The sequence below is a fragment of the Frankliniella occidentalis genome, unplaced genomic scaffold (genome assembly GCF_000697945.3).
Source record: "Frankliniella occidentalis isolate FOCC.00 unplaced genomic scaffold, Focc_3.1 Scaffold41, whole genome shotgun sequence".
NCBI classification, from domain to species: domain Eukaryota; kingdom Metazoa; phylum Arthropoda; class Insecta; order Thysanoptera; family Thripidae; genus Frankliniella; species Frankliniella occidentalis.
Genome location: NW_026267171.1, coordinates 1,569,386 through 1,580,170, shown reverse-complemented (window position 1 = coordinate 1,580,170; position 10,785 = coordinate 1,569,386). Strand labels below are relative to the sequence as shown.

At 44.8% G+C, this 10,785-nt stretch overlaps 2 protein-coding genes across 5 annotated transcripts in view; both read left to right on the top strand.

Annotated features, from left to right (window-relative positions):
- Window positions 1-8,873, top strand: part of LOC113215828 (protein Fe65 homolog) — an 80,567-nt gene extending 71,694 nt beyond the window's left edge. For all 4 annotated transcript variants that reach the window (XM_052266631.1, XM_052266629.1, XM_052266628.1 and 1 more), the window contains 10 exons: window positions 1,734-1,963; window positions 2,714-2,841; window positions 2,930-3,319; window positions 3,441-3,568; window positions 4,564-4,730; window positions 4,812-4,910; window positions 4,992-5,194; window positions 5,364-5,540; window positions 5,625-5,795; window positions 5,887-8,873. In XM_052266631.1, coding sequence (XP_052122591.1) covers window positions 1,734-1,963; window positions 2,714-2,841; window positions 2,930-3,319; window positions 3,441-3,568; window positions 4,564-4,730; window positions 4,812-4,910; window positions 4,992-5,194; window positions 5,364-5,540; window positions 5,625-5,774 — 1,672 coding nt within the window. In that variant the 3' untranslated portion in view covers window positions 5,775-5,795; window positions 5,887-8,873. The remainder of the gene's footprint in view (window positions 1-1,733; window positions 1,964-2,713; window positions 2,842-2,929; window positions 3,320-3,440; window positions 3,569-4,563; window positions 4,731-4,811; window positions 4,911-4,991; window positions 5,195-5,363; window positions 5,541-5,624; window positions 5,796-5,886) is intronic.
- Window positions 8,874-9,703: 830 nt separating this feature from the next.
- The window catches only part of LOC113216390 (uncharacterized), a 467,922-nt gene continuing 466,840 nt past the window's right edge, over window positions 9,704-10,785 (top strand). Inside the window, exon 1 of the mRNA XM_052266594.1 lies at window positions 9,704-10,092. Coding sequence (XP_052122554.1) covers window positions 10,065-10,092 — 28 coding nt within the window. The 5' untranslated portion in view covers window positions 9,704-10,064. The remainder of the gene's footprint in view (window positions 10,093-10,785) is intronic.

The window sequence follows — 10,785 nt, the reverse complement described above, 5'->3', positions numbered from 1 at the left end:
GGGGGGGGTAGGGGGAGACGAGACGCGCATCCATCCGTCTATCCACACACCGGCCGTCCCGCCGACTCCAAGATGGCCGCTGCGGTAAATCTCTACACTACTCGGAGCTTCCGCACACTACTCGCCGGACTAGAGATCGCAATCGACCCGGCCCACGCCTCACCGCTGCCGGCCGTGTGTCGGGGGCGGAGCGGTCCCGGCCCGTCCCTGTTTGTCCCGCTGGGGTCGGTGTATTTTACTGCTGGGGATCCCTACTACCTCTCCTGTCTCGCTCCCGCCCCCGGACCGGACCGGACCGGACCGGCCGCTCTCCGTGGTTTTGCCCGTCCCGGGGTTTGTTTGTGCTCCGGGCCGAGGGCCGGGCGGCGCTAGCGGTGGTCGTCCCACCACACCGCCGCAAGTCGACGCAAGAACAACGGCCACCTGGGCCACTGCCACCCTCCCGGCCACAAACTAACGCGAGTGATGGCGCCACCCGCTCGGCGGCGTGGGTCGGCCGTAGAGAGGCTCTCGCTCTTACGCCCTTCGAACACTCCGCCCCAGGGCGCCTGGCGCCACCGCGCCGCCGCGTGTCCCTGTGGCAACAAACCGTCAAGGCCATCTTTTCGAATGTGGTCAAATTGCGGTGCTGCGGCTGGGGGGCGCAGGGGTGGCCGACCCCCACCCCGACAGCCCCTCCACCTCCACCCCCAGGCGGGGGCCCCCGGCGGCGCCGCCAGACCCCTCGCGACTTGGTGGCGCCAGCCGCTGTCTTGCGTGCGCCCTGCCACGCCCCGCCACGCCCCGCCGCGGGGGCGGGGGGCCCCTATCGGGGCTCGCTGCCGTGCGGCCGGGGCGGGCTCTCCCCCTGTGACTAAGGCTCATTTTCCCGGCACGCCAAAGTCAAGTTACTAGGTGCTGGGCACAGTTCTCGGAGTCCGGGTGGATACACTGCTTGTAAAATAACCCCGGCTGTCACCTGTAATCAAGTACGTGTCAGCGAAAAACTTAAAATTAAAAATATTTTTCGTCAATCTTTTATTATTTCTCTCAAAATCGCTAGGTTTGTTAACATTGCAACTATGCTTTTGTAACTTTCCAGATGTAAAAAAAAATTATGAAATATTGTCCTGAATTAGTGTCCCATTAAAACGAGAATCTCAGTGACTTGTATTTAAAAAATTAGAACAAAAGAAAGAACTTGGTTTCGCATGTATAAATTACAGTGTACTGCGGGCTTGTGTAATCGGTTCTCGGTTCTCCCCCACCGCGACTCCCACCTCCAAACTGGGCCGCTACCCCCTATGTTTTCACAATTTTCTGCGTTACGGTTGGTAAAGGCAGTAAGGGAAGGAGGGCAGCAATCGCTGCCCTCCGCAGGGCCGGGGGCTTAAGGCCGGTGCTCACGTGTGCACCCCCCTCTCCCCCTCCTGCTCCACCCTCCAGGACTACCACAGTGAGGAGGCGTGAATTATTACGGCCAAGTCCGCAGGGCGGTGATTTCCCTTGCTCCCTTCGGTTAATTCCCCCCTTCTCCTACTCCGGACCTTTTCCAAAAGTAATAAAGTAATTTGGAAGCGTGATTTCCCGTGAGGGTGCGCCTTCCTGCCGCCCCCTCTCGCTTTGCGGCGGATTGATTCCGCGCCGTTGAGTGCCTCTGCTGCGGACGTCTCATGTGAACCGCCGGCTCTTGTTTCCTCTGATGGCGCTGCTATAACCCCAGGGCTAACTCCGTTCTCCTCGTCTGTTTGCAGCCTCCTGAACGTGAACAGCGCTGCCCTGGACGGCTCCGACATCCCGCACATCCCGGGGCAGCTCAACAACGACCTGTACGCGGTCGCGGTGAAGCGGCGCCCTCCGCCGGCCGCCCAGCCACCGCTGCCGCCCCCGGGCCAGGAGGGCAGCCCGCTCACGCCCTCGCCGGACTCGCCCACGGGGCACACCCCCAAGGAGAACCTGCCGCCCGGCTGGGAGCGCCACGAGGGTGAGTTGCAGTCCTTGTTGTTTCCGGTACCCTCAATTTCCGGCATTCTCAGAAACAGTTTCTAGAAAGTTCTATTTTAACTACATCTAAAAGTTCAATTTTTACCCATTTTCTGGAAACATTTCAATTTTTTCCAATTTTTTTTAGCAGATGATACCTTAAACCTTTTGACTAAACATAAAGAATATATAAGAAACTTAAAAGTGTCAGCTAGCTTTTACTCTCGATAAGTACAGAGAACCAAGCGCAGACCAGAAAACAGCATTTCTTTGGCGCAGAGTGAGTGAGTGAGTGAGGGAGTGAGTGAGGGAGGGAGTGAGTGAGGGAGTAAGTGAGGGAGTGAGGGAGGGAGTGAGTGAGTGAGTGAGTGAGTGAGTGAGTGAGTGAGTGAGTGAGTGAGTGAGTGAGTGAGGGAGTGACGGAGGGAGTGAGGGAGGGAGTGAGGGAGGGAGTGAGGGAGGGAGGGAGGGAGGGAGGAAGGTCCCATCCATGGCCGCGGCTGCCGCCCGGTACGCGCCCTCCTCCCTCCCCTTTATAATAAGACGATAAACGAGAAAAACATTTAAAATATGATGAGAAACCATCACAAATAAAAATCAAACTAGAAATATTAAAACACAGGTATACTATAGTATATTTAAATTGGTATCATCTGCTTTCAAGATAGATTCTTGATTTAGATTTTTCTTGGTAAGTTTAAATTTTCCCGAAAAGTTTTCTGACTGAATTTTGTTTTTGTTCCTGTTGCAGACAATGACGGCCCTTACTACTGGCACATCAAGAGCGGCACTATCCAGCGCGAGCCGCCCGGCCTGGACACGCCCACGCCCGGGGGCAAGTCCAGGGACTCGGCGCTGCTCTCCAAGGACACGGACACGGTACGACAATTGTTGTCAGCTTCTTTTTGTCTTCAGCATATTTGCATGTCTGGGACGGCCCATCTTGACGTTATTGTGGTGGTTGCAGACGCTGTCCGCGGTGGTGTCGTGCGTCACGCGCAGCAACACGAGCTCCGCGCTGGAGGAGCTGTCGGGGCAGCGGGACCGCGACCGCGACCGGCGCGAGGAGCTGGCGCTCAAGCGGCGCAGCTACCCGGCCAGCGCCACCCCGGGCGCCAACCCCGCCGGCGGGGCCGCGCGCGGGCCCGGCATGGGCTCCATGGGGATGGGCAACTCGCTGGACGCGGGCGACGCCAAGGAGCGCCCCATCCGCTTCGCCGTGCGCTCACTCGGCTGGGTGGAGATCGCCGAGGCGGACCTCACCCCGGAGCGCAGCAGCAAGGCCGTCAACAAGTGCATCGTGGACCTGTCTCTGGGCCGCAACGACCTCCTCGACGTGGTCGGCCGCTGGGGAGACGTAAGTTGTCTGCCTGACAAGCATGGAATACAATGCCTTTTTCTAAAGTTTCTAATCCAGAATAATTGTAGAATTTTGAACTGGACAGACTTTAAATAATGTGCATTCCTCTTATACACAGGGAAAGGACCTGTTCATGGATTTGGATGAAGGAGCATTGAAACTCATAGACCCTGAAAATTTAACACTTCTCAACACACAACCAATCCACACAATAAGAGTTTGGGGAGTTGGTCGCGATCACGGCAGGTATGTTAAACTCGTTCTCTTTGTTTCCTTGTTTGGATATTGAAGTTACAATAAAAAGATTGCATGCAACAGACTTTTAATATCTTCATATATGGATTGCTGTTTGAAAGTAATTTAAGTGTGGAAATTTAATTTTTGAGCTCTAATGTAATAAGCATTCAGACTCTTGCAGTAGAATACCAGTTAATGAATTTTTTCGTATAGTTATATGTAATTTTTCCCAAGTCCCTTTACGTATTTATACTGTTGTTTTCTTTTGTACAATATCCATGAAAATTCCATTTTAGGCCGCAATCTTAATACTTTGGCCATATACTGTTTTGATAAAAATGAAACTATTTCATTCATGATTTTATAACATAATTCATAACATAAATCTAATGTACTTTTTCTCTTACAATCTCTATTCAATGATGATTCATCTTCAGGGAGAGGTAATGATTGTCTTATTACTAAGCCATTTGTGCATTCAAGCTTCATTTTAATTTGCAAGCACCTAAAATCAACAAACCTTGCATTTCTATTAATAAAAATAATGCAGAGAATAATTTGACTTTTAATGCTTTTGCTTTCATAGGATGAACTCACTCAAGACAGCTTTGTTGCAAGTGCTTCTGTCATTGTATTACTAAATTGTGTTTTGTGTTTGTGTGATGAATAATATGTGAATGCAAATGAATGTTAAAGCTTTTGTAAGCCTAGCAAAATCATCAGAATAGCTAGTCCTGCCTTAATTTTCAACATCTTGTAATCATAATTAGTTTGTGTTCCAATGTGATTCACGTAAATAGATGAGTAAGCATAGCATATTTTTTTCCATTGGCTCAAATATGCATTTTTCTATGGTGCCTATAGGGTAGTCTTCGTCAGCCTGCCACCGGCATCATAGCTTGTTGTTGTCTTAACTAGACCTGTGCACGCGCAACCTCCAGCTATCAGCTGTTGCACCTTACTAGGTATATGAGTAAAAAAAAAAATATTCTTCTGTTTTCCAGGGATTTTGCATACGTTGCCCGTGATCGCACTACACGAAAGCACATGTGCCATGTTTTCCGTTGTGATATTCCAGCCCGAACAATTGCAAATACATTAAGAGACATTTGCAAAAAGATTATGATAGAAAGAAGTCTGCAACAGAATCTTGCAAAGCCCATTGACATTGGTATGTGTATCAATATTTTAAAATATCTTTAGTTCTTGTAAGTTTCTCTGTCTTAAATAATTTTTTGACGTATCTTTACAGGACATGGAATATCTGGTAGGGCAGGTCTTGCTGCACGACCAACAAATCTCCCTACAGAACATCGACGTTTTCACCATCGTAGTGGCATGGCACTTGTCAGTAAGTATCTATCATGCAATCGGATTTTTCATGTAAGATATATCATAGTTTTTTTATTAACCACATCATAATTATTTGCAGCACAATCCTTTCCCACACCAATGGAGGAGCCACGAAAAGTCCTTCGAGCTTTGTACTTAGGCTCCGTACAAGTTGATAGAGCAACGGGAATGGATGTATTAAATGATGCCATTGACTTGCTATCTGGTGCTGCTCCTCAAGATCAATGGCGTCCAGTCCATGTTGCTGTGGCCCCATCAATGATCTCCATACTTAACCCTAGTGTAGGTGTTCACATTTAATCATCTGCTCAAACACAAATTTTGGATTGTTTTTTTAAAGTTTTACTATCAACTTTGTTCACTAAATTGTAAAACGTATTGATCTATTACGGATTCTGATTATTTTGGCAATTTGTGACATGCTATTTCATACATATTTTTGGTCTTTCAGGATGATACTTTAATAACAGAATGTCGTGTACGCTACTTGTCGTTCTTGGGAATTGGCCGGAATGTGAAGCAGTGTGCTTTTGTCATGCACACTGCACAGGATTTATTCATAGCACATGCTTTCCATTGTGAACCATCATCAGGTGCACTTTGTAAAACAGTAGAAGCTGCTTGCAAGGTGAGTTAAGCTGGTGGTTATTATTGTTAAAATTGTCTACCAAGCTTAAGTTTCTTTTCTAATTAACTTGATCTCACTTTTCAGCTACGTTACCAGAAATGTCTTGATGCTCACCCTCAAGGCTTCAGACAGCCTAGCACTAGTGCACAGTCACCTGGCAGAGGAATCGGTGCCACTTTAAAATCTTTGGTTGGCACGCTCACTGGCCGGAAAACTAAAGGGTCAGAATCCTGAGATGAGGCTCTTTCTCTGCAGGTCAGTAACCTTGCAAACCATGCAGTTTTATGAACAAAAAATCATCTTGTTTGCTGTTATACTTCAATGTTATTTCAAAATTATTTTTCAGGAACCTTTTCCTGCAGAGAAGGAGAAAGAACTTCCTGAGCCTCCTCGCGTTCGCCACCTGCAGTCTCCAAAGACACCACAGTTCTTTACCAGTGGTTGGATTGCCATGGCCATTAACTCTCCAGGATCAACTGGATCTGCAGGCACTCCCAGTGGGAGTCCTAGCCCTCACACGCCAAGCACTCCACTGAGTCCCAGCTCTCGGGCTCCCTCTATTGATTGGGAGGCTCTGGCAGCCCCTGTTTCTGCTGCCCCATAAGCAACGAGTGGGATAGTTTCTCCATCCACTTTTGGTGTCCTGTCGACGCTTCAAAAGAGGAATGTGTGCCCACTGAAAGTGAAGTGAAGTGAAGTGAAAGTGAAAGTGATGGTGAAGGACAGCTAGGAAAATAATTCAGTGTGATGTGATGTATTGACTGGAGGCAATACGCTGCAGGAATCTGCAGTGTGTCATTGTAGCATTAAATTCAAGTTGTGTGAATGAGAGATTCAATATTTGCAAATCAAGATTTCAGAACACTTTTCTTGGTTTGCATGAGACCAGATGTGTGCATGTGTATGACACCTGTTTTTTACCATGCTTTATTAGACTCACTACTAGAAAAATTAGTCAGGAAAGTGAGTCATGAATTTTAAAGTTATGGGACTGGAGTGCCACTAAAATGTGTATATCAATATGGAGATAGGAGCAGAGCAAAATATGCTTTTTCAAAGTGCCTGAGTTACATGGTCAGACGATTGAAAACAATTGCAAGACAACTCAGTGCTAAAAGAGAAGGTAGGAAGTGAATTTTTCTTTATGAACAAAAATGTTTTGGAGTGAGAACTTCAAATTTTGCACGTCTTGTAAAGAAAAACAGGGTTTTAGCTGCTCTTTTAATGTAAAGACAGTACCAATCCTACATGTGAATGATATTGTTCAAAATGGTAACCTTGGAGTCTCTTTTGATGAATCTCAGTCTCTGAGGAGACATTGTAAAATATAGTATGTATGCTATTTATTCTATGAATTCAACCTGTGGTTGATTTGGAAACATTGATCTAAGTTGACATATAAATATATTTACTATATATATATGTGTATAGCTTGAAATTCGAAATTTCACAGTATTACTAGAAAGTATGGATTTTCTAGACTATTCTATTTACATCATGGCTGTCTAGATGAGCCTGTAAGGTGTTTTTCCATTTACTTCATGGAAAGGGAATTTGAATGTTTAGTTCAGACATTCAGATTTATAGAAATTTGTTTGTGCAGGGAAACAATAATTCGACTTGATTCTTATGGAATATTTCACTGTGTGTAATCAAGTCTAGACCAGTTTCATTTTTGCCTTCAGCCAGCTTGCGTGCACTAGTGAAGTAATGTGCAATTTGTAAAAGTTCTATGCATTCACATTGAACTTTGTTATAGTCGTGCTTGCTGTGCCAGCTTTTAACAATTTTTGCTAAAATACTGGCAAATACAAGTTAGCAGCCATGCAATGACCCTTTATTTGTAAATGCTGAAATTTTAAGCTTGTAAATATGTCTGTACATGGTATTGCATGTATTGTGTTGTGACTGCAAATTTAAATCTTAGGGCTATTGTTCTTGTAGCACAAGCTGATATTGTAATCATCCTGTGGCTGAATCTAACTAGAATCCTTGATGTTCTCGTTTATCTGCTTTTCAGAGGTGAATTTCCTTTTTACAATTATGTTCCCCAGCTGTGTAAGTCCTTGTATGTATGTGTGTGTTCATAGATCAATCTGCTTTGCAAATTGAATTACGATGCATTGCATTACATATTGACAACTGTGCATCTAGTGACGTATGGAAATTTGTGAATCTAACTGCACGAACCTACCAATGTTTCTAAACTAAATGGTGCCCTTCACGTGAGGGAACCCAGTTTTCATTCATGAGTGGTTTATTTATATATGATGCTTGCAATCTTTATTTTTGTTAGTGCATTAGAAATTCATCTCATGTGTTAAGACCACACAAGTTCTTTTACTTTCTCAAAAACCCTACATCTTAAAAATGGTTTTACAAGCAAAGAGTACTAAGAACTAAGTTTTGTCTTCTATTTAGGTATTTGCTTGTGATGAATTCAGCTATGAGAATGCATTGTTTTAAAACGGAGATGTATTGTATCTGGGTTTGAGAGCAAACGTACTACTGGAGCAAGCATAAATGCTTGCAGTACTGCAAAAAAATGGAAAAGCTAGGTCATCAGGCAATCTTTTTAATTTCAACCACAATATTTTTTTATAAATTTATTGCACTATGGAGCATTGCCTTTGAGGAAAGAGTATAATTCCAGAACCAATTGATTTTGCTACTTACCTGACAGTATAATTTTCAATTTGAGCAGTTGGGCGGCTTGCCATTATTTTCTAACATGCTAATTGTTTCAAACAGAATGAGTTTTATTGGCCGAGTGTAATGCACTTTTCATTCTAGAGTGTTTGTTCTTATTAAAAACATACCTTGAGTAGGTAGCAATTATAAAAACACTAGGCGGAGAAAACATCAGCATTTTGAATGAGAATGTATTTAATCCTAAATGAGTCATTTTGTAAGGGAAATGTTTAAGATTTTCTTCTCTTGTTTTTTATAGCAATTTTGTTTTGTTTTACACAACCAAGTGCAACTTCTAGATATGCCTTTTAGGGTCTGATTTTTTACCATTAATATGTGTTATTTGTTGGTGTTAATTAAAGAACACACTAGACTTATTTGTTATATTTCAACTGTTTTTATTGTGTATCAAATATTTATTTATTTCATTGATTAATGTTGGCTTTATGTTATTGTTTCAAAGCAGAATATCTTCTTTATTTCTGTACCCCTTACTTTTATCTGTCTCACCTTTCACTGAAGTAGTAATACTGAACCTCAGCATTACTACTCACTGATACCTTGTTCATCCTGAATTATTTGCTTTTATTGTCAATTTCAAAAGTATCTTTTGAAAATAAAACGAATTTTTTGCAAAATTTGCTTTTTTGTATTATTTGTTGCAACAATCTTTCCAGGGTCTGATCAAGGGAGAGTCAGTTGGTTGTCAAGTTACACAAATTAAATTTCTTCATATTTTTGACAATCATACCACATTTACTCTACGTCATGCTGTCATTTGTATTTTGAATGCTTGAACGCGTGACCTGAAACTACAAGTTAGATAGCCCGTCTTCCCTCCTTCATAAAAAGAAAACAAAAAATAAAAGAAGTGTCATAGAGGGTCCCCTAGCACCCCCCCCCCCCTTCTTTTATAAAACGTAAATAGTCCCACATCTAGATGTTTTGGTGGGTTGCCTAATTGTCCGGCCATTGGCCCAACCCAGCCAGAACTGCCATGTCTAATAAACGTCTAAAGTGACCATTTCATTTAGACGTCTGAATGATCACCTTAGACATGGCATTTCTGGCTGGGAAGGGGCACCCTAAGTGTATTTAATTCATGTAAAAGATGAAGTCTGCTGAAGGCTCGTTGATGATATGTGGGTGTGAGAGGTTTGCAGTACCCATTTCTATTACCTGCGTTAGCCCCGATTTGGCCGTGGAATCGATGACAGGGGTGTTTCGACATCACTTCGACATAGATTCTCCCGATTCTCATCATCATTATCAAAGACCTCGTAAAACAGACGCCACCATGCCATGTTCTAGAACCCTTTACTAATCGATTATAATTGATGCTTCAAACTGAGCTACAGTCGCACCGACATTCTCAGGTTCAAATAACCTTTAGTTCCTCCCGCGCCCGCCGCTAGCGCTGCAGTCGTCCTCCCTTGTTTTGTCCCATGCCGCATTTCCGGCTCTCTGTTTGTCTGACGTTGTTGTTGGTGTGTTGGTGTCGTTCGTCGGCAAGTTTCGCGTGTCGCTTTGATTTCGACTGTGTCCTGGTTTTATCGGTGTATCCGGAAGTACTTTCTGTGTGTCAGACTTTCCCCACAAGTTTCTTAGTGTTAGTTTTCCCCCGGTGTCAGTTGTGAACTTTTATCTCGTACCCCCGTCTGGTGTTATTTGACCCACTAAACATAGTCTGCCGGCTCAATCAATGGCCATGCTTTTAACACCTCCCTGAACGGCTGAACGCCTCTAAGAACTATATCACGCATCACAGCTACGTGTTTCATCATTAGTGTGACAGCAATGCCTTCAACGTGGACGCACTGAAAATCCAAGTGTATGATTGTCGCACACTTGCAGCTTGCAGGTCAGTGAATTTTCATTCGCGCAATCCGAAAAATAAAACTGATTGTAATGTGCTCGGACTGGGAAGCATACAAACCTTGACGATCACGTGGTGCGATGATCAGAGTCTGATCACAGGTCATAACTCACCTACGACCCTGTTTGTAGCTTCACAGTTGTAGCTACATCCGACACGGCCATGGGCAGCTTCACATGAACCGACTGGAGGCCAAAGACAAAGTCCGATCGGCTTCGTAAAGTCCTCGCGCCTCTCTCACCATCCCCCTCCCCCACCCGGACAAAACATGAATAAAAGTGAGGGAGTAAGCTCTTCGGAGTGTATTTAGATTGTCCGACCTATTTTTCTCCGACCTCGTCGATATGCTGAAATTTGGGAAAACGTGGCTCCTGCAGTTATACTTTACCGCACGTTTGGTTTTCCTACCTCAGGGGGCCGTAGCGCCTAACGGGCATTGCAGGTAGGCAACACGCACGCCTGCGTGCGGAACAGCATAACCACGACGACTGGCGGGTTTGCCTACCCCAGGGGTGGCCAGAGCGCCTTACGGGCAGTGCGGCAGTGTGGCACTAAGCTTTTGGCGTTAATCACCCCCGTGTAACCGGAAGTTAAAATTCCTCTTAGAGCCGTATTCATTTTACCTGCAAAATTATCAAAACTGAAAAAATGTGGGCCCTACCCACCCCGCTTTGACAC